The sequence below is a fragment of the Triturus cristatus genome, chromosome 2_2, assembly GCF_964204655.1.
Source record: "Triturus cristatus chromosome 2_2, aTriCri1.1, whole genome shotgun sequence".
Lineage (NCBI taxonomy): Eukaryota > Metazoa > Chordata > Amphibia > Caudata > Salamandridae > Triturus > Triturus cristatus.
In genome coordinates this window covers 119285641-119310611 of record NC_140582.1, presented here as the reverse complement: position 1 = coordinate 119310611, position 24971 = coordinate 119285641, and the positions used below count along the sequence as shown (strand labels likewise).

Here is a 24971-nt window from a genome sequence, read left to right as displayed (position 1 = left end):
TCCCTCCTGGCTTGTCTGTTCCATTGTAATGCCCCTGATCCGCCCCTCCTGCCCTTTATGGTCTGTTATGCTGCAGCTTTCTCTCCTGTCTGTCCATTATGGTCAGCTATCTACCATTGCCTCTTTCCCCTCTGTTCTCTGTTGTCCATGTGCATGGTCCTGTCCCCTCCCTATTGCTTTCTATGGATTGTTGTGCTGCACTCCCGGCCCGCATGCGCTGTGTGGTGTATTGTGCTGCTGCAAACCCTGATGCCTGCCCTGCAGGGTCAGTTTGGTGCACCTCTCCATGTCCCTCCTGTCCTCTGTTATCCAAGTCCATGTCCCTACCCCATTTCCTTCCATGATCCAATGTACCATACTTGCGAACATTTTGAACTTGGTAAGAAGGAGATTTTGAAAAAAAACTGGGGTATTGATTTTCCCCTTTGAGTTACATTGAAAAAGAGGAGATTGTAGACAGGAGACAGATCAAATAAAGCCCATTTGAGCTTAAAAACATTGGATGTTTCCTGGCTGAATCGGGTCTGTTGGCATGTATGGTTGTACTACCATTGCCTCTTCCTTCTGCCCACAATGGTCTATTACATTGCCACAGCCTCTCTTGCAAGTCCTGTATTGTTGGTTTGTTGCCCCTGCCCCCCTTTCCACTGCCCTCCATAGTCTACAACGAATGGAGGTGCACTGAACATAGAAAAGAAGTCCAAAGTGTTTCTCTGTTTCTTTGTTTAATTTTTATTTTAGATAAATACACAACCGCAGCCAACGCGTTTCGTTCCTTAAAGACAAATTTTAACGGAACTTCTTCAGGGCTGCAACAAAAATAGAAAAGAAATATATATAATACAATCATTAAAACTGACGGACGTACATATATTTACAGACATTAAAAACAATTTTTTGTGTGTTTTTTGTTTTAAATTCATACAATTTATACAAAAAATAGAATTGATATATACAAAAAATACCCTAAAAACATACAGATTAGTTGCGTTCTTTTACACATTCTCCTACACTTTATAAATACCGATTTTACAAAAAATAAAGAGGAGAATTTTAATGTTCATCAATCCTTATACTATGTCCGAACAGCATAATAACAATTTCTTTAGGAACTCCGAACAGTATTTCACTTTTGAATTTGTAAACCAAAGCTAAAACTCATAAAGTACAAGCCATTATCTTACCTCAAAATGACAGCAAGTTAAGTACAGGCTTAATATTCGAAGAATGAAGAATACGAAGTGAGCAGTATATCCCACTTGATAATGGAACTATCAAAATGTCAAAAGGTATTCTGAAAGAATTTTTGAGACAAGAAAAACCAAATTAGAACAACCTAAACTGGTTAGCGTGATGTTTGAGAAGAAGGGGAAGAAAAAAGGGGATGAATAAAGTCAATTGTCTCACCCAAATCGGTCGCAGAGGGTTTAGATAAATCTAGAGAACCAATAGTTGATAATAGAGATGTGAAGGTCCATTGGGATGGTGACTATCAAAGATTCTTAGTGAGAATCTAAAGTGAAATAAGACAAGTATTGAGTCACAATTATTTGAAAGTGATAGAAACACGTTGCGTACAAACAACATTTACACAAATCATAAAAAACTCCACAAAGTTTGCCAATATTTCGCAAAAAGGAAAGGGGAGAGAGAATGAACTAAAACTAAAGAAGCTTCAAATTAAGAAGACCTAACAAATAACAAACTGCAACTTTAGATGATTTAATAATCAATAAAAAGAGCGTTTTTTTATATAAAGATTAGCTGGGATCTCACCTGTACAGTAGCTTCAAGTAAAATTGTGAGGCAGATTGTCTTAGATCTCATGAGTAGATGCTCAGTTTATTGACAACGGAAAATTGGTCAGACACCTAATAAGGAATATGTGAATCTATAAATAACTTAATACAGAACTTCATTAATGTTCAATAATCCAATTAACGTCGTATATATATATAAATTTTAAACAAAACCTATCAAACTCAAGAAGTCGACTCATGTTTTTAATTTTTAATGAGGAAAATAATTAATTTTTTAATAAGGAAAAGAGAAGGAAATTCTATAACCAAACTCAGAATTGGCATTGGTTCAATAAATTAGTCTCTAAAGTTTATACAAAAGAGCGATAGTCATTCAGTGTACTTTATATAGGCGCTAGTGGATCTAATAAGTTTGACTAAAATAATATAATACTGCAAAGCATACAAACAACCAAATGTATCTCCGATATCATAATCACTTAACCCCACCAGATTCACTAAACCCACAAAACCAATTAGGCTGATGATCCAAACAAATATCTAGAACCAATAAAAATGCAGATTATCACATCTTAAAAGATCGATTTACCCCCTGTTAACACTCGCGGTCAAAATACCAAAATACTAATTCCCATTGAAATACCTTGATAAGCGTTTTCTGCTCCCATCCCGATTCACCGACAGCTTTCACGATACTATTTCACTGCTTAAATACCAAGTTTGAATACTCTAGATAGGAGACACCTGATCTGACGCGTCTTAGATGACATCATAGTTGCGCACCCACAATAACGCAACCTCGTGTATAGAAGACTCTCACAAATGATTCCGCCATTTTGTAGTGTCCAAAATATTAGAATTTAGAAAGTATATTAGGACACGTCTAATGCTCACCGGATCAAAATTCGATATTTAATAGGAAAAAACGATCTCCTCCTTTCTAATTCTAAAAGGTGACAGTATAATTTCTAATATAAATATTAAGTTTGAAGTTGATGGAAATGAATATTTAATCAATTTAATCCTTATTCTATTTTCGTAAATTACCGCGAAATAATTTGTTTAATTCTGTTTATCACTATTTAAAAAAGCTATTCAATATAAAAGTGACCGCCTTAAATTATATGAAAAAAAGCGGAATTTATGTTAAAGGGTCTAGTTTCATGCTCCAATATTTCGGCCATCTTTGAGTATCAATATATATAAGTTCAAAGAGTTGAATACATGTAGTGTCCAATACGCATATGCTTGTCAGAAATATTAATGCAAGCTTAAGATGTTTAGCTAATATAATAGTATAAATTACAAATATAAATTGTTTACTAATTATACAAGAAGCAGCAGTATATATATGCTCCTACCTTTGGTGCGAAACCATGTAATATTTTAAATTTAGTCATGAAATCAATAAATCAAGATGCGACAATTAGAAAGGATGGAAGCAGGAAAATTAGTCATGTTCAAACAATATAAAGAAATAATACCATGGCATTTTTGAATGGTGCCATTTGATAAATACAAAAGAGATCAGCAACAAGATCAAGCAAATATAAAGTCTTGTTGTTTTCCTTGTATTGTAACAAACCTCGTAAGGGAAGTGATATAGAGAGAGTAAAGAATGAGGTCAGGGAATGAAGAATAGAGTATATGAATAAAGCTGGATAAAGAGAAAGAGTCCCATGTTGCCATAATGCCTACATGGCCAGTCTTGCTGTCAGATCGAGTAAGACAATATTCAAAACAAGCTTTCATATTACTGGTATTCCTTAACATCCACTTAAAAGAATGGCATTACAACTGTAACAATTGGTCGATTTAGTAGCTCATCAACAAGATTTATGATACATTTTGATGCCACGACTAGCAAATAACTGATTTTGCTTGAGCTGAATACAAGATTTTAACCATTGACAACTGTCTTAATTCAAAAAATAATGAAATTCGTTATCAGTATTATGACCAAACTTGATTGCTTGTAATCTACAAATCCATTTTGCCTCACGTTGTCTTAGCATAAGAGCTCTATCTCCACCTCTATTACATGCAGCCACATGTTCAATTCCAAAGAACCAAAATGCATGGTCATTAGCATGAGTTTGTTTAAAGTGCTCAGCCAGTAGATAATATATATATATATATTCACTGAAAAAGATAATATATATAATAATATAATATATATATATTATCTACTGGCGGTCGCCAGTAGATAGTTATAGTTAGGACCGTATTTCCATAGGAAATCCGCAACATTCTATTTGGAATAACTTTGGCGCCGGTTGACGAATCCTCGTGAAATTTTCAAGATAGGCAGGGCGCTCCGCTCCGCTCCTACCCTGAAAGTCTCGGGGGGATTGGTCAAGCGGCGGCTGAGAAAAAAGGGGGGTCCCAAAACACGTTTTCCCCATGCAATTTTCCATAGGGACCTTTAGTCCAAGGTACAGCCCGAACGGCTGAACAGAATTACTTGAAATTTGGCAGAGAGGTAGTCCTCAGGTCAGGGAAGTGCGTTTTGCAGGTCTGGTGTCAATCTGTTCAGTAGTTCCTGAGAAAATCAAAAGTAAAATCATATACATATGTGGGCGGAGCCTAACCACACATCTCATCCTGAGATCTGATTGGCTGTCAGCACTTCATCCAAGAAGTGTTGGCAGCCATCTTGGGACCAATATACATGATAGCACCTCATTAAAAAGCATTGCAGTTAATAGAAGGTTTTAAGACTTTAGTTACATTATACATCATTTGTTGATGGTACCATACTCATTTTAGGAATTGTGGTATGTTCTAAGGTGATTTCACCATGTGAAAAAGCCTTCTGCTGGGATATCATGATTGAGAGAAAAATATTTTCTCATGCTTTTCCCACAGAGGTTTGGAAGGTGATCTATAAACTAAACTGAGAGCTTATTTTCTGTAAATTCACATTATCTTTCTCAGTCATGTGAGAATGAAGTCTGACATTCTCAGTAAAACATGTACATCCAACAAGGGCAGAGACTGTCAGTTGATTCCTTTGTGTTCTACTGCAGTTTCCCAGAGTGTTCCAAAGAACAACTAGAGCGCTAACAGTCCTACTTATGATAACCATATCGCACACCTGAAGCCATCTTGCTTGGATTAAACTGGTAACACTTAAAACATTTAATTTAAAAAGGAACAAAATGAGGGGGTTCATTTTTCCATAAAAAGTATGATTAGTGCTGCAGAAAGAAAAATTAGGGCACATTTTGAGTGACTTCTCAAATCCTCTTCTATTTCATTAAAAAAATTCTGACATGCAGACTGAAACATGCACTTTCAATACCAGCAGCAGTTTTCCCTGGTGAGCAGTAGCTTTACTACAGTGATCTAATGAGCAAAAAGAGTGCTAACATTCTGAATCTATGGCAAATGTGTGACACATCTGAATGCCTTCTTGATGGAATCAAAGTAAAAAACTGAAAGTATTTCCTACTGAGGAGACTGCAGTAAATGAGGAAATTAGGAAACTTCATAACAAATAAGTCTCCCAAGATGGCCACCAGAGACAAAAGAGCCCAAATGTAGCCCAAATATCACCCAGATGTAGCCCAAGTATAGCCCAATGACAGAATGTCCCAGAGTGTTCTTAAAAACAACTAGAGCGCTTACTTTCTTCATTTTGACAAAAGTATGGCACACCTGAAGCCATCTTGATTGGAATAAACTGGTAACACTTAAAACATTTAATTTAAAAAGGAACACAATGAGGGGGTTCATTTTGCCATAGAAATTATGATTAATGCTGAATAAAGAAAATTAGGGCACATTTTGAGTGACTTCTCAAATCCTCTTCTATTTCATTAAAAAATTCTGACATGCAGACTGAAACATGCACCTTTAATACCAGGAGCAGACTTCCATGGTGAACAGTAGTTTTACTACAGTGATCTAATGAGCAACTAGAGTGCTAACATTCAGAATTTATGGCAAATGTGTGACATATCTGAATACCTTCATGATGGAATCAAAGTAAAAAACTGAAAGCATTTCCTACTGAGGAGACTGCAGTACATGAGGAAATTAGGAAACTTCATAACAAATAAATCTCCCAAGATGGCCACCGGAGACAAAAGAGCCCAAATGTAGCCCAAAATCACCCAGATGTAGCCCAAATATAGCCCAATGACAGAAGTGTGCAAAACACTTCTTATTTTGTGTTTTTGCAGTGTTATATAGTGCAGACTTGTCAGGTATTGGAGTGCTTTACATGAGCATTGGTTACATCACACAACAACAAATTCATTTTGGTTGTAGACATGGGGAGACTAAGTGATTTGACCAGAATCACAGAATGTCGAGCTGAAGCAGAAACTCCAACCTGGTTCTCCAGTTGCAAAGTCTGCAGTTCTGGAAGTAACACCACATCCTCTCCCCTAAGTGCAACATTTAATCAAGTGGTCAACTGGATAAAAAAACATAAAGATAACAAATAATTTAAAAGTGCTTTGTCGCTATTTGAAAACTCAGAAAATATGTCCTTATTTTAGTCTTTTAGAGCACTAACCAAAATTTTGATGCCAATAAGACCCTCTCATATATGTAATTTCTAAAGGAAATGCTCTAGGTATTACAGTTTTGATTACATCAAGATGACGTCAGGCGTTCCACACTTTTGTAATAAATATAGAATGTTAGCAATCTAGTTGTTCATTAGGATACTGTTGAGAGGCAGAGGCCAGGGGCACGGACTCTGAAAATTGAAGGCAGGTAGGAGGGTGCAAAGGCAACAATTTAACCACACTGCGCAGGCAGGAAGGGCCGTGGCAGCACAGCAGACTATGGAGGGCAGTGGAAAGGGGGGCAGGGGCAACAAACCAACAATACAGGACTTGCAAGAGAGGCTGTGGCAATGTAATAAACCATTGTGGGCAGAAGGAAGAGGCAATGGTAGTACAATTATACATGCCAACAGACCCGATTCAGCCAGGAAACGTCCAATGTTTTTAAGCTCAAATGGGCTTTATTTGATCTGTCTCCTGTCTACAATCTCCTCTTTTTCAATGTAACTCAAAGGGGAAAATCAATACCCCAGTTTTTTTACAAAATCTCCCTCTTACCAAGTTCAAATTGTTCGCAAGTATGGTACATTGGATCATGGAAGGAAATGGGGTAGGGACATGGACTTGGATAACAGAGGACAGGAGGGACATGGAGAGGTGCACCAAACTGACCCTGCAGGGCAGGCATCAGGGTTTGCAGCAGCACAATACACCACACAGGGCATGCGGGACGGGAGTGCAGCACAACAATCCATAGAAAGCAAGAGGGAGGGGACAGGACCATGCACATGGACAACAGAGAACAGAGGGGCAAGAGGCAATGGTAGCTAGCTGACCATAATGGACAGACAGGAGAGAAAGCTGCAGCATAACAGACCATAAAGGGCAGGAGGGACGGATCAGGGGCATTACAATGGAACAGACAAGCCAGGAGGGAGGGAGTAGGGGTCTGCACATGTAAACAGAGGGCTGGGGGCAAGGGGGCAGGGCAGGAGCAGCAAGATAGCCATGGAGGTCAGGCAGGATGGGCACTAGAAGCAAGACACACCATGAAGAGCAACACTGAGACTGTGATGGCATACACACAGACCATGGAGGGAAGGTGGGAGGGGGTCAGGGGCAGCTAACTGACCACACAGGGAAGGTGGGAGGGGCCATGGCAGCACAGAAGACCATGCATGGCAAGTGGGAGGGTTAGTGGCAGCACAATGGCTATGATGGGCAAGAAGGAGGGTGCAGGGGCATGCACAAAGGACGATGGAGGATAGAAGGGAGGGTCAGAACCTGTGCACAGACAAGAAAGTTCAGGGGAAGGGGCCTCACAACAGACCGCACGTGGCAGGCAGGAGGAGCAGTTGCAGCACAACAGACCAGGGAGGGCAGAAGGGTGTGGCAGTACAATGGACCATGTAGGACAGGAGGAAGAGGATAGGAGCATGGCATGTGGACAGGCAGGGTGGAGGTGGCAGGGACAGGTTACAGTCATCTGACAATGCTAGGCAGGTGGGAGGGGAGTGGCAGCTCAACAGAACACTCAGAGTAGATAGGTGTGGCAGGTCCATGGAACATGGTGGGCAAAAAGGATGGAGCAGGGGCATGCACAAAGACATCGGAGGGCAGGGGGAAGGAGAATAGGGGCAGCAAGCTAAGCACAGAGTTTAAGCAGGAGGTCAATGATGGGGCATATAATTGGGCAATGGAGGGCAGGAGGAGTGGACTGGTACATCATACTAAATTGAGGGCAGTGGCAGCACATCAGACCATGCATGGCAGGAGGGAGGAGGCTAGTCCATGGATTCACACAACAGAGGATAGGGAGGAGGGGGATGGGGCAGCAAGCTAACTGTTCAGAGAAGGCGGGTATTAGGAACTTTATTGTTTTTAAAACGTGTGTCTGTACGAACTACTTAAAATATGAACAAGTTTGCAGCATAATCTCACTTTTATTCAGGAAGAAGAGGACGTTTGTGACTGTGACTCCGGGCTCACTTGGCAGAAACACCCCCTGACCCTCCATCCCCTATCGCAAAATGTAATGCCCGTGAAAAGGGTAGGTGAACACAGTGTTATATAGAACATAGTCCTGAGAGCACGATTGAAAATGAAAACTAGATATAGTGTATGGTATAAACTATGCACCAAAAAGTGTGATATAAGATGAACCGGGCGTGAAATATAATATGCAATACATTGTGCGCAATTACAGATTCATTGGAGAGCGCGAGATAGCACAGGCACTAGCGCGTGCTATGCGATATGCGCCTTGGAGTGTAATATGCACAGGGCAGTGTTGTGTAACCTAACTAGTCTCTAAAGTTGTTATATAAAATATGTGCTGGGGAGTGTAACGTTGCATATGCACTGTGACAAAGATATGGATCCCAGATTGTAATATGTATGGCATAGCACTGTGCGTTATAACATAGGCATATAGGAAGGCACGTTAGATGGGGCAATATAACCCGTGCGAAGACAAGTGTGGCATGACATATTCACGGGCTGGTGTTACAGTGCACATGGGCTAGAGAGTGTCATAGCATATGCACTAGCTAGTGGAATACAACACAGAGGTGTGTGGCACTCAGCAGGCAATGGTGGGTGTAACACAGCATTGGGCTCTGCCAGGAGCGTGCTGTGACTCTCAAGTGATGTTCGTCCCCTTTCCAGAGAGTAAAATAAAAAGTATTACACATCCGGCAGTGGATGTGTGTTTTATTAACCGTGAGGGGGGTTTCTTGCATAGTTTTGGTCGAATTTTTGTCGAATCCCCTTTGAATGGCTTGGTGTGCATGTGTATTAAATGTGCCCGTCAATAGCTACCCATGTTTGTATAAATAAACGACAAGGGTGTCTACCGGGATTAGGCACGGTAGGGCATCAGACATGTCAGAGCTTCACTAGTGGTGTAAATACATTCCACGTGGATTCATTGTATGCATAGTCGCCTTTTAATGAATATCACGCAAATCGTCATGGTGATAGGTACGTACGGTTTGTCCAGCATGTCCTAGGTGTGTCTATAAATATATATTTTTTTAAAATAATAAAAAACAGTGGCCGGCCCTGGGGATTGGGGTCAAAAAAATATAATTAGGAGACAGGCCCTGGGGGATGGGGTCATCAGGGCCAATAAATAGAATAAGAAGGGGAACCACACAGCCCCCCTTCTTAAAAAATTAAAATAAATAAAAGACTGGCATCGTGCCGGAGGCCACGCCCCCTCCTTGCAGCACTCTGCAAACGCGCCCCCTGGCAAATTGTAAGTTGGGGAATTAATTCCTCTTCAATACTGAGGGTCCCTGAGGGCCAACTAGCCCAACAGGCATCTCCAGTATGCGCCAGGGAGCTGCGCTGCAGACAAGTGTTCTGAGGCCTAGCCCCTTTTTACACCTCTCTGCAACGCAGCTCTGTGGTGCTTACTGGAGGTACCTAGTGGTCTAGTTTGACCCTAGGGACCCTTAGGATTCAAGGGGACTTAATCTCTCAACTTAGAACAGCCACAGGGCGCGTTTACACAGTGGTGAAGGGAGGGGACGGGGCCTGAGGTGACGTGTGCAAACACGCACTATTGCACGTTTTAAATTGGGGATATAATTTCCCTTCAATACTGAGGGCCCCTGGGGGCTAACTAGCCCACCAAGTGCTTCCAGTAAGCGCCACTGAGCTGCATTGCAGAGAGGTGATCCAGGCCGTGCCACTTTTTACACCTCTCTGCAACGCAGCTCTGTGGCACTTACTGGAGGTACCTAGTGGGCTAGTTGGACCCTAGGGACCCTCAGGATTCAAATGAACTTAATCTCCCAACTAAAAACGGACACAGGGCGTGTATACACAGTGGTGAAGGGAGGGGACGGGGCCTGAGTTAACATGTGCAAAAACGCCCTGTGGCCTGTTTTAAGAGGTAGTTTTAATCCCCCAGCCCTATTATATACTAGGGGCTTACAGAGGAGGTCATGCTAATCACAGGGGGACCCCAACGCATAATGTTCCCTAGTGTATGTAGGTGTTTTCACTGTATTCTAAGTGTCTTTTAACATAGCACTGGCTCTAGGACTGGTTAGTCAGACTCAGTTACCACCAGTATCCGTCTGAAAAAGTTGAGGGTACAGGATGATTTTGCAACAAGGCTTCTTTCTGCTCTTCTTTTTGTTCTTTCTGCACGTTATCCTTCTTCCTGCACTTTTCTTCGTCTTTGAGGACTTCTGTTGCTTCTTTCTGCACCTCTTTTTTTTCTTTCTGTGCATTTTTTCTTCTTTCTTCACATGTCCTATCTCTGTAGGCATAGTTAGAAATTAGCATTTAAAAAACCTTTGAAATTCACAGAAAAAAACATAGGTTTCAGGCACGTTTTAGTTAGGAATTAGCATTTAAAAAACCTCAGAAATTCACTGAAAAAACCATAGGTTTCAGGGGTGTTATAGTTAGCTGGACTTTTCACTTGTGCAAAACCATTGAAATTCCCCCGTTATAGTTAGTTCAGCTAACTATAACTCGCGCGCCCGCAATGCACTGCTGATGACGTCACATATTACATCACTCATGACATGGTCAGTGACATCACTCATGACATCACTGATGACATCTCAAATGACATCACTGATGACATCACTGATGACATCATCCTTGTGATAGAGTGGCAGACCTCCTCTCACCCTAATATAACCTTTGATACACACATTCAAAAATAGAGACTAAAATTTTCAAAACAATGGACATACCAATACCAGTTACAACAACCTCTTCAGTAATTCTAAGATCCACATACACATCCACTCATTCACCAACAGTCCTATACAGTCACTCATACATGTACTCACTCATCATATGTACTCATACACCTATACATCCTGTTACACAATGCCACTCATCCATAGAGTTACTCACACACATAGTCACTCATGCTAATAAAGAATCAAACATACATTTACTTGCATATTTAGTTATACACACACCACCACACTTACTTCTACGGAAACTTACACATACTTAGTCTTTTAAACAATCACTTATAGAAACACATACTTATTCATACAGGAACTCTTTCAATCTCTCACTCTCACATATACTCACTTATATACACCAATAGTCACATATACTAGTTTAAAACATATGTAGTTACTCATAAAAACACTATTGAGACAGTCATTCACTCACTAACACACCCATACACACACTCATCCACCCATACAGTCCTGCACACATGCTGTCTTCAACACATACAAACAGTGAGTCACTCATTCATGCACCTATGCACTACGTAATACCCCCCACCGAACCATGCAGACACTCAGACTGATACTCAAAAAACCAACTAATAACCTATATAGACACCCATGTAGCTACTCACCAACCCATGCAGCCACTTATACACAAAGTGAGAGACTGATACAGATATTTACTGTTAGACCCGGCCTCGTAGCATGGCTCTTCCTGTCCTCGCACTACCTAACCTGGTACCTGGGAGCCCAAGCACACGGCCCAGCCGATCCTTCCCACCAGAACACACACACGCGACCCGGGCATCCCCGTCCATGGCCTCTCTCCTTTCGGCCACCCCGGGCACGCGTGCCCACTTCATGCACCAGGATGGCCGCCCGGCCCCAGCACAACCCGGGCCTAGAGGCGCCACTCCGGCTGGAGGACATCACGCTTCCAGGGGATGAGAGAGGGAAGAGCAGTTTCTATCGCACCTCTGAACTCCCCTGGGACGATGGGTTTCGATCGGCCCTCCAGCCTCCCGGAGGGCTGGCTCCACGCCTGCTGGGTGTCTGGGACTCCTCCCGACCCGGCCCTGAAAGGATCAAAAGACAATGGCAGGAAACCTCGACAAGCGGCCCCCAGGTGACAAGACCCCTGCCTGCACAGACTCCGGACATCAAAGAGGGGTCGACCTATAACAAGGGGTGCTCTGGGACTGTCCGGCAGATTCGCCTTGGAACATCTGAGCCCTGCTGAGTGACTCGCGGCTCCCTGAAGATCGTAAGACCTCCGAACTTGTGCTTGAGCCCTGCTGAGTGACTCGCGGCTCCCTGAAGATCGTAAGACCTCCGAACTTGTGCTTGAGCCCTGCTGAGTGACTCGCGGCTCCCTGAAGATCGTAAGACCTCCGAACTTGTGCCTGAGCCTGCTGAGTGACTCGCGGCTCCCTGAAGATTGTAAGACCTCCGAACTTGTGCTTGAGCCCTGCTGAGTGACTCGCGGCTCCCTGAAGATCGTAAGACCTCCGAACTCGTGCTTGAGCCTGCTGAGTGACTCGCGGCTCCCCCAGACTCTCTTTGGTCCCGCCGGACCCCACGTCGACAAGCGTACCCCCCGGCTCGAGGATTGTGAGCTGTGCGCCGGGTGCGCTCCTGCATTTGATCCATATCCCCCCAAAGACTGTCCCGCTACCTCCTACCCCCGCCAAGACTCTGTGAGCCCACGCTCTGCTTGTAAATATCTGCCTTGCTGATCATAAAGATCCTACTACTTCGGTTTGATAAAGCTTGAATCCTAAGAACCCTCGGTGTGGTGTCTCTTTGTCGTGTGGTGCCGAGTGTACGATCCTAGATACGAGATTCCTCCCCTGCGGAGTCTCCCGCCAGTGCCCGGCTACGATACTTTGAGGGTGGGTCTCAGGACAGTCAGGGCCCCCTCCGGGCCCCTCTGAGGTCCCCTTCTAACATTGGTGGCAAGCGACGGGATTCGGGCCCATAACCTAGAGATCGTACCGTGAACGACTGACGCACTACCGACAAAGATGGCAGAAGGAAGCGCCATGAGCCCCGCAGAAACCAACACCAACAGGGTGTTCCAGGTGGAAGAACTAGAAGAATACACGCACAAAGAACTGAAGCAATTCTGCAAAGAACTTAAAATCGCTACCACCGGTCTCAACACCAAAGAAGATTTGCAGAAAGCACTGAAAGCTTGGGTGGATGCCGGGGCCTCCCGCCCAGAAGGCATGGGGGAGCGACACGACGAAGCAGAACCCCCCAAGGCGAAAGCAGCAGCAACCAGGTGCGAGGCTTCGTGCCAGACGGGGGCCTTTCCCCGGAAGAACTCGCAGACAGAGAGAGAAGTCGCAATCACGAACTCGAGTTGGCCAAACTCAAAATCGAAGGCGAATTGAAATTAGCGGAAAAAAAGCTAGCAGTAGAACAAATGCGCGTACAAGGCGAATTGGAAGAGAAGAAGCTCCAACGGGAGCACGAAGGAAGGAAGCTCCAACTAGAGCACGAACGCAGCTTGAAGGAGATCGAGCTCAAAGCCAGAAACGAGGAAGGGAGGCCCCCGGGGAACCGAGAGGCGGCCTCCCCGGCGGAACAGAAGGTCCACATCCCCAAGGACATGGTCAAAGAATATTATAAAAATGATGACATTCAACAATGGTTCAGGGCCTACGAGGTCGCCATGACCTCTCATCGGGTCCCGCAGAAGGACTGGGGGGCAGGGCTGTGGGGACGGTTTCTGAGCGAAGGAAGGGACACCCTGCTCGACCTACCCCTCTCCCTGCAGACCTCCTACAGCCACATGAAAGAGGCTCTCCTCACTAGGTACGGCCTCACCCCAGAGATGTACCGTCAGCGATTCCGGGACTGCAGGAAGATCCCGGGCACCACCTGGGTGGAGTATGTAAACTTTTTCAGTCGGGCCTTCGATGGGTGGATCAAGGGCAGCAAGGTCACCACCCTCGAGGAACTCACCGACCTCATGTTGTGGGAACACCTGGCTGCGAACTGCTTTGTGGAACTACGCCAGCATCTGCTCGACAGCAAACTCACCGATCCCCAAAAGCTGGCTGTGGAAGCAGACCGCTGGACCAACACCCGGGTCCCCCGGAGCATTGTAGGAGAATACCCCCGAGCCAGTCAGGGACCACCCCGCCAGAGAGGGGGAGGGAACCAGGGAGGGCAGAGAGAGTCCCAGTCGAGTCCCCCGAAGGCCCAACCTCCACCTTTCCCGGCGCCCCCCCCACCAGTCTCCGGACCCCCCGGGAGACGGGGGCACCGGGTAACCATCACTTGTTTACGTTGTCAGAGGCCCGGGCACTACGCCAATGACCCGGAGTGCCCCATGGCCCCCCAGGTCCCCCCTGCTGCAAACCCTGCTAGACAGATAGCCAACGTAGCCCTGGGGGAGGAGGTTGAGGACACCGGGGAGTGGGAACCCGCAGCTATGGCCCTAGTATCCCTGGGAGATAGAGAGATGGTCCCTGGTAGCCTCCTGCCCTCCAACACGAAGAAGTACGGGCAGCTCGTCAAGATCAATGGCCACCAAATAGAAGCCCTGCGAGACACCGGGGCCAGCATCACCGGTGTCCTCAGGCACTTAGTCCCCGAGGAGCAGATCCTACCCAACGTCTTTTGCCCCGTAATTTCCGCAGATAATAGAGAGAGTATGTGCCAGGTAGCCCTGGTGCCGTTTGAGTGGGGAGGGGTGATAGGTAAACTGAGGGTTGCCGTAAGAACCTCCCAGCTGGTCGACTGCCTCTTAGGGAACGACCTGGAGAGTTCTCCCTGGAAGTACGTCGAGCGCAAGGCCCACCTAGGAATGATGGGACTCCCCGAGTGGGTGTGCGCCACCACCCGATCTATGTCTGCCCGACTCACCCCCCTGGGGGAAGTCGAGGACACCCCGACCGAGGGAGTCAGAGCAGTCCCCGCCGAGGGTCCTGCCGTCCCCCCATCGGGAGGGTCAGTCGCCAGCGACGAACCCTCACCGTCCGACACCACCCCGGTCCCCGAGTTAGGCGATCTGGCCGAATTGGCCCCGTGGCGCCACGAGGGCGGGCCCACCCGGGAGGAGTTCTGCCGGGAGCAAGCCACCTGTCCTTCCCTGGTCGGACTGCGGCACCAGGCCGAGGGCCAAGCCGCAGGCGACCAAACCGGAACGCACCGAGTTTATTGGGAGAATAACCTCTTGTACAGTGAGCAGAAGTCAGTGGAGCTAGGATCCGGCCGGGTGCTGGTGGTACCCCTACGCTTCCGAGACTTCCTCCTGGGCTTGGCCCACGACGTCCCCCTCGCCGGCCACCTGGGTCAAGACAAAACCTACAGCCGTCTCATGACTCACTTTTACTGGCCTAGGATGAAAGCAGCTGTAGAAGCCCACTGCAAGTCCTGTCCCACGTGCCAGGCTAGTGGGAAGAGTGGGGGGAAGCGCAAGGCTCCCCTCCAACCCTTCCCGGTCGTCAGTACCCCATTCGAACGAGTCGGAATCGACATCGTGGGGCCCCTGGATCCCCCCACCTCCCAAGGTCACCGTTTCATCCTGGTCCTAGTGGATCACGCCACCCGATACCCTGAGGCGATCCCCCTACGCACCGTCACGGCTCCCGTGGTGGGCCGAGCCCTGATGGGGATCTTTTCCCGGGTGGGTTTTCCCCGCGAGGTCGTGAGCGATCGCGGCACTAATTTTATCTCAAAATACATGACGTCCCTGTGGCAACAATGTGGAGTGTCCTATAAGTTCACCACCCCGTACCATCCCCAAGGGAACGGCCTAGTAGAAAGGTTTAACCGGACTCTGAAAGGGATGATCAACGGCCTAGAAGAACCCCTCCTGCGTAAGTGGGACATCCTGCTCCCCTGCCTCCTGTTCGCTTACCGGGAAGTCCCACAGAAGTCCTTGGGGTTCAGCCCGTTTGAATTACTATATGGACACCCCGTCCGAGGTCCCCTCAGCTTGGTTAAGGAAGGGTGGGAGGCAGCACCCCAGACCACCCCACGAGATGTGTTCCAATACGTTCTGGCCCTCCGGAACCAGACCAGGAAGTTCCGAGAGCTGGCCGAGGCCAACCTGGAGGCAAGCCAAGAAGAGATGAAGCGCTGGTACGACCAGAATGCCACTCTGGTCGAGTTCCAGCCGGGCCAGAAGGTATGGGTCATGGCCCCCGTGAAGCCTGGCGCCCTCCAGGACAAGTGGACCGGGCCCTTCAAAGTGATTGAGCGGAAGAGTCCAGTCACGTACTTGGTGGACGTCCAGTCGCCCCGGGATCCCCTGCGGGTCCTACACGTGAACCGCCTCAAGCCTCACTTCGTGCGGACAGAACTGAGCCTCCTGCTGGCCACCGATGACGGGGCCGAAGATGAGTCCGATCCCCTCCCGGACCTCCTGTGTGTCAAGGAGAAGGATGGCTCCGTGGAAGGAGTGAACCTCTCCCCATCCCTCACTGACCAGCAACAAGCGGACTGTCGCCAGCTCCTAAGACAATTCTTCGACCTCTTCTCCCTGATCCCCCGAGTCACCGACTGGTGTGTCCATGACGTGGACACCGGGGACAGCCCGCCAGTAAGACACCGAGCCTACCGAGTCCCTGACCAGGTCCGGTCCTGCATTCAAGCTGAAGTCTCGAAGATGTTGACCCTGGGGGTGATCGAGCCATCCGATAGTCCCTGGGCCAGCCCCGTGGTCCTAGTTCCGAAGGCAGCGGCCCCCGGTGTCGCCCCCGAGCTCCGATTCTGCGTGGACTACCGGGGGCTCAATGACGTCACCCGGGCCGATGCCCACCCCATCCCCCGAGCCGACGAGCTCATTGACCGACTCGGGCGGCCCGGTTCCTCAGCACATTCGACCTCACCTGCGGATACTGGCAGATTGCGCTCACAGAGGAAGCCAAGGAGCGGTCCGCCTTCTCCACCCCAGATGGGCATTATCGCTTACGCGTAATGCCCTTCGGAATGAAAAATGCCCCGGCCACCTTCCAGCGACTGGTGAATAGGGTCCTGGCTGGGATGGAACAGTTCAGTGCGGCCTATCTAGACGACATCGCCGTTTTCAGTTCCGGATGGAGTGAGCACCTCCAGCACCTCCGGAGAGTGCTAACCGCCCTGCGCCAGGCAGGCCTCACAGTAAAAGCCAGCAAGTGCCAGATTGGGCAAGGATCAGTAGTCTACCTGGGGCACAAGGTCGGGAGCGGTCAGGTCGCCCCTCTACAGCCAAAGATCGATGCCATCCTAGCCTGGGAACCACCCACCACCCAAACGGAGGTCCGAGCCTTCCTGGGCCTCACTGGCTACTACCGAAGATTCATCCGGGGGTATGGCAGCCTGGTTGGCCCCCTCACCGAACTCACATCCAAAAAACAGCCCAAGAGGGTGCAGTGGACGACTGCCTGCCAGGAAGCGTTCGATGCCCTAAAGAAGGCCATGTGCACGGCCCCCGTCCTCCAGGCTCCCGACTACTCCAAGGAGTTAGTAGTCCAGACCGATGCCTCCGAGCATGGCATTGGAGCCGTCCTGTCCCAGGTGAATGACCAAGGCCTAGACCAGCCCATCGCCTTCCTCAGCCGGCGGCTGTTGCCCAGAGAACAGAGGTGGAGCACCATTGAGCGCGAAGCATTTGCCGTAGTCTGGGCCCTCAAGAAGCTGCGCCCTTACCTGTTTGGCACCCATTTCAAAGTCCAAACCGACCATCGGCCCATGCAATGGCTCATGCAGATGCGAGGAGAAAACCCCAAGCTACTGCGGTGGTCAATCTCCCTCCAGGGGATGGATTTCACCGTAGAACATCGCCCTGGTACGGACCACGCCAACGCTGACGGCCTCTCCCGGTTCTTCCGCCTCAGCGAAGAGAACCCCCCAAGATGATGGGTAGTTCTCTCCGGCTTTCAGCTGGGGGGGACACGTGTTAGACCCGGCCTCGTAGCATGGCTCTTCCTGTCCTCGCACTACCTAACCTGGTACCTGGGACCCCAAGCACACGGCCCAGCCGATCCTTCCCACCAGAACACACACACGCGACCCGGGCATCCCCGTCCATGGCCCCTCTCCTTTCGGCCACCCCGGGCACGCGTGCCCACTTCATGCATCAAGATGGCCGCCCGGCCCCAGCACAACCCGGGCCTAGAGGCGCCACTCCGGCTGGAGGACATCACGCTTCCAGGGGATGAGAGAGAGAGGAGCAGTTTCTATCGCACCTCTGAACTCCCCTGGGACGATGGGTTTCGATCGGCCCTCCGGCCTCCCTGAGGGCTGGCTCCACGCCTGCTGGGTGTCTGGGACTCCTCCCGACCCGGCCCTGAAAGGATCAAAAGACAATGGCAGGAAGGTGTTTAGCCAAAATATCGAGTTTTAAATTTCGACCTACAATAATATCGTGTTTTTAATATCGTAGGTACAGAATATCGAAGTCAAGAATATCGATGGACAGAATATCGATCCCAAGGTAAGTAATATCGAAGTTAATAATATCGAAGTACTTAATATCGATGTAAGTAATATCGTAAGTAAAAATTTCGATGTCAATAATATCGATATTTATTTAGTGTAATGTCATTTAATATGTATTTTATTTGTATGTTAAAGATTATTGTAATGTATTTTAATACATTTAAAAATAAATGTTTAGAGATTTATAATTATTTTACATTTAATTTAGCGTTTTAGTATCAGAGCGGGTTGTGGGTTTATAGGGGAATAGGGTGGGAAGTAATTTAATTATAATTAATGAATTAATATGTATTGTTTAATTGGTATTTATGATTAATTAATTGGTAATTAATTAATAATTGGTAATTAATTGATTAATTAATTGTTAATTAATTATTAATTGTAAAATTATTTTATTAATTGGTTAATTATATACATTATAATTACTTTATTATTAATATTTATTTATTTTTATTGTTAATAATTAATTGTTAATTAGTAATTAATTGGTGATTTAAGTTTATTAAGTGATTAATTGATAATTAAATTAATTATGTGAATTTTTATGTGTAGTGGGTTGTGGGTTTATAGGGGAATAGGGTGGGAAGTAATGTAATTATAATTAATGAATTAATATGTATTGTTTAATTGGTATTTATGATTAATTAATTGGTAATCAATTAATAATTGGTAATTAATTTGATTAATAGATTAAATAATTTTTAATTAATTATTAATTGTAAAAATACTTTATTATTTGGTTAATTATATAAATTATAATTAGTTTATTAATAATATTTATTTATTGTTATAGTTAATTAATTAATTGTTAATTAGTAATTAATTGGTGATTTAATTTTATTAAGTGATTAATTGATAATTAAAATTAATTATGTGAATTTTTATGTGTAGTGGGTTGTGGGTTTATAGGGGAATAGGGTTGGATGTAATTAAAATAAAATAAATAATGATATATTTTATTTATTTGTAATTATTATTAATTAATTGTTATTAGTTAGTTAAATATAGTAAATATAAATAATTGATTATTGTATTTTATTTGTTGTTATTGCTAATTAATGTATTGTTAATTAATAATTAATAGGTGAATATTTGTAATTTCGTAGTTAATATGTATTAATTAGAGAATTAATAACTATATTAATTATAAAGAATGCATTATTAATTGTAAATAAGAGATAAATTGATATTTAAATCTATTGTGTATTTTGTATGTGTAGTGTGTTGTGTGTTAAAGGGGGAATAGTGTGGGATGTAATTTAAATTTATTTATTTAAATATTTATTTTACATAATTGGTATTTAATAATAATTATTTTTTTTAAACATTGTTAACATGCAATTTTTTTATAACAAATTATTGAATTGGTCATAATGTTCATAGAATCACTATGCTATCTAGTGCTTTCCCAACTGTTTTACTATCTGGAGTGGGAATAGTAATTTTTACCCCTACGCTATCCAGCGCTTTCCCTACTGTTGCACTCTCTGGAGTTGGAATAGTAATTTTTATCCCTACGCTATCCAGCGCTTTCCCTACTGTTGCACTCTTTGGAGTTGGAATAGTAATTTTTACCCCTACGCTATCCAACCTTTTCTCTACTGTTGCACTGTCTGGAGTGGGAATAGTGAATTTTACCCTTACGCTATCCAACACTTTCCCTACTATTGCACTCTCTGGAGTTGGAATAGTAATTTTTACCCTTACGCTATCCAACACTTTCCCTACTATTGCATTCTCTGGAGTGGGAATAGTAAATTTTACCCTTACGCTATCCAACACTTTCCCTACTATTGCACTCTCTGGAGTTGGAATAGTAATTTTTACCCCTACGCTATCCAACGTTTTCCCTACTGTTGCACTCTTTGGAGTTGGAATAGTTATTTTTACCACTACGCTATCCAACGTTTTCTATACTGTTGCACTCTCTGGAGTGGGAATAGTAAATTTTACCCTTACGCTATCCAACACTTTCCCTGCTATTGCACTCTCTGGAGTGGGAATAGTAAATTGTACCCTTACGCTATCCAACACTTTCCCTACTATTGCACTCTCTGGAGTTGGAATAGTAATTTTTACCCCTACGCTATCCAACGTTTCCCCTACTGTTGCACTCTTTGGAGTTGGAATAGTTATTTGTACCCCTACGCTATCCAACTTTTCCCTACTGTTGCTCTGTCTGGAGTGGGAATAGTAATTTTTACCCTTACGCTATCCAACACTTTCCCTACTATTGCACTCTCTGGAGTGGGAATAGTAATTTTTACCATTACGCTATCCAACACTTTCCCTACTATTGCACTCTCTGGAGTTGGAATAGTAATTTTTACCCCTACGCTATCCAACGCTTTCCCTACTGTTGCACTCTTTGGAGTTGGAATAGTAATTTTTACCCCTACGCTATCCAATGTTTTCCCTACTGTTGCACTCTCGGGAGTTGGAATAGTTATTTTTACCCCTACGCTATCCAACATTTTCCTTACTGTTGTTTTTGTTGAAGTTGGACTAGTAGTTTTATTGTGTCTGATATTAAATATGTTTTGTAATATTTTAGCTATTGTAATATATAATTAATAATAAAAATTATTCAAATTAAAATTATTGATTATTATTTGCTATATGTAATTATTTAATATTTATTAATGTTATTGTTTTATGTGTATAGATGTATTGGTAATTTAAATAAATATTTAATAATTTATATGTTACAGAAATTATTATTAAAAGTAATTATTAAGTAAGTGTATACATTATATATTATATATATATGTTTCATTAAAGTTTCATTTAATTATATATATTTATTATACATTTTACATATTATACAATATATTTAATTATGTTTCTTTGATTTATAAGTATTATTTGGTTTATTTTACATATATTTTTAAACTAAAAAAAAACGATATTTTTGAATTACGATATTTTTGACATCGATATTAAATTATCGATATTTTTGTACTTACCATGTTGTAGATAGGATGTCGATATTCTTGACCACGATATTTTTGTTGCGATATTTTTGTAGGTCGAATTTTTGTCTTTCGAAATTATGTCATACAATCTGGCAGGAAACCTCGACAAGCGACCCCCAGGTGACAAGACCCCTGCCTGCACAGACTCCGGACATCAAAGAGGGGTCGACCTATAACAAGGGGTGCTCTGGGACTGTCCGGCAGATTCGCCTTGGAACATCTGAGCCCTGCTGAGTGACTCGCGGCTCCCTGAAGATCGTAAGACCTCCGAACTTGTGCTTGAGCCCTGCTGAGTGACTCGCGGCTCCCTGAAGATCGTAAGACCTCCGAACTTGTGCTTGAGCCCTGCTGAGTGACTCGCGGCTCCCTGAAGATCGTAAGACCTCCGAACTTGTGCCTGAGCCTGCTGAGTGACTCACGGCTCCCTGAAGATCGTAAGACCTCCGAACTTGTGCTTGAGCCCTGCTGAGTGACTCGCGGCTCCCTGAAGATCGTAAGACCTCCGAACTCGTGCTTGAGCCTGCTGAGTGACTCGCGGCTCCCCCAGACTCTCTTTGGTCCCGCCGGACCCCACGTCGACAAGCGTACCCCCCGGCTCGAGGATTGTGAGCTGTGCGCCGGGTACGCTCCTGCATTTGATCCATATCCCCCCAAAGACTGTCCCGCTACCTCCTACCCCCGCCAAGACTCTGTGAGCCCACGCTCTGCTTGTAAATATCTGCCTTGCTGATCATAAAGATCCTACTACTTCGGTTTGATAAAGCTTGAATCCTAAGAACCCTCGGTGTGGTGTCTCTTTGTCGTGTGGTGCCGAGTGTACGATCCTAGATACGAGATTCCTCCCCTGCGGAGTCTCCCGCCAGTGCCCGGCTACGATACTTTGAGGGTGGGTCTCAGGACAGTCAGGGCCCCCTCCGGGCCCCTCTGAGGTCCCCTTCTAACATTTACATATTTAAACATTACTCACTAAGCCATGTATTCACTATGATACACTTAATCAGTCAGTTACACAATCAATTTTTCAAAAACAAATCATCCATTTAGACACTTATATACCCATTTATTCTTCCATCGACCTTGAGATATACATATATAAAACATATTTAATTTTCAGAAAAACACACATTCACTGGATGATGTCATCAGTGATGTCATCAGTGATGTCATTTGAGATGTCATCAGTGATGTCATGAGTGATGTCACTGACCATGTCATGAGTGATGTAATATGTGACGTCATCAGCAGTGCATTGCGGGCTTGCGAGTTATAGTTAGCTGAACTAACTATAACGGGGGAATTTCAATGGTTTTGTACAAGTGAAAAGTCCAGCTAACTATAACACCCCTGAAACCTATGTTTTTTTCAGTGAATTTCTGAGGTTTCTTAAATGCTAATTCCTAACTATAACGTGCCTGAAACCTATGTTTTTTTCTGTGAATATATATATATATATTCACTGAAAAAACCATAGGTTTCACACACGTTATAGTTAGGAATTAGCATTTAAAAAACCTTAGAAATTTAGTGAAAAAACCATAGGTTTCACACATGTTATAGTTAGCTGGACATTTTACTCGTAAAAAACCAATGAAATTGCCCCGTTATAGTTAGTTCAGCTAACTATAACTCGCGCGCCCGCAATGCACTGCTGATGACGTCACATATTACATCACTCATGACATGGTCAGTGACATCACTCATGACATCACTGATGACATCTCAAATGACATCACTGATGACCTCACTGATGACATCATCCTTGTGATAGAGTGGCAGACCTCCTCTCACCTTAATATAAGCTTTGATACACACATTCAAAAATAGAGACTAAAAATTTCAAAACAATGGACATACCAATACCAGTTACAACAACCTCTTCAGTAATTCTAAGATCCACATACACATCCACTCATTCACCAACAGTCCTATACAGTCACTCATACATGTACTCACTCATCATATGTACTCATACATCTATACATCCTGTTACACAATGCCACTCATCCATAGAGTTACTCACACACATAGTCACTCATGCTAATAAAGAATCAAACATACATTTACTTGCATATACAGTTATACACACACCACCACACTTACTTCTACGGAAACTTACACATACTTAGTCTTTTAAACAATCACTTATAGAAACACATACTTATTCATACAGGAACTCTTTCAATCTCTCACTTTCACATATACTCACATATATACACCAATAGTCACATATACTAGTTTAAAACGTATGTAGTTACTCCTGAAGACACTATTGAGACAGTCATTCACTCACTAACACACCCATACACACACTCATCCACCCATACAGTCCTGCACACATGCTGTGTTCAACACATACAAACAGTGAGTCACTCATTCATGCACCGATGCACTACGTAATACCCCCCACCGAACCATGCAGACACTCAGACTGATACTCAAAAAAACAACTAATAACCTAAATAGGCACCCATGTAGCTACTCACCAACCCATGCAGCCACTTATACACAAAGTGAGAGACTGATACAGATATTTACATATTTAAACATTACTCACTAAGCCATGTATTCACTATGATACACTTAATCAGTCAGTTACACAATCAATTTTTCAAAAACAAATCATCCATTTAGACACTTATATACCCATTTATTCTTCCATCGACCATGAGATATACATATATAAAACATATTTAATTTTCAGAATAACACACATTCACTGGATGATGTCATCAGTGAGGTCATCAGTGATGTCATTTGAGATGTCATCAGTGATGTCATGAGTGATGTCACTGACCATGTCATGAGTGATGTAATATGTGACGTCATCAGCAGTGCATTGCGGGCGCGCGAGTTATAGTTAGCTGAACTAACTATAACGGGGCAATTTCATTGGTTTTTTACGAGTAAAATGTCCAGCTAACTATAACATGTGTGAAACCTATGGTTTTTTCACTAAATTTCTAAGGTTTTTTAAATGCTAATTCCTAACTATAACGTGTGTGAAACCTATGGTTTTTTCAGTGAATTTCTAAGGTTTTTTAAATGCTAATTCCTAACTATAACGTGTGTGAAACCCATGGTTTTTTCAGTGAATTTGCAAGGTTTTTTAAATGCTAATTCCTAACTATAACGTGTGTGAAACCCATGGTTTTTTCAGTGAATTTGCAAGGTTTTTTAAATGCTATTTTTTTTTTATATTCTTCATTTTTTTCAAACATATTTTTATTTTAATTTTCTTATCTTTTATAAAGACTATGCTTTAATTTTTTAAATCCTTAAATATTTTTTTTATATATATTTTTTAAAATAAACATGTAAAATTTATTTCCAGATTTTTTTTTTTTTTTTTTTTTTTTTTATAGTACGCGTACCGTAAGCTCACGGTAAGCGTACGGTTTACGCAACGTCCGTAATCTATCTACGCTGCTTGCGTATAGTTACGCACTTTGCGTAGCCGCGCGTACTGCGCGTGGGACGCGTGCGCGCTTACGCCACACGCGCACGTTACGCGGAAGTGCCGGGGAGTGACTGTTATGCGCATGCGCGCAAGCGCGTGTCTTTTTT

General features: G+C 44.2%; 1 protein-coding gene across 1 annotated transcript in view; it reads right to left on the bottom strand.

Moving 5' to 3' along the window:
* Positions 1-1437: 1437 nt before the first annotated feature.
* Positions 1438-24971, bottom strand: part of LOC146861968 (uncharacterized) — a 36752-nt gene continuing 13218 nt past the window's right edge. The window contains exon 3 of the mRNA XM_085643048.1: positions 1438-1513. Coding sequence (XP_085499174.1) covers positions 1438-1513 — 76 coding nt within the window. The remainder of the gene's footprint in view (positions 1514-24971) is intronic.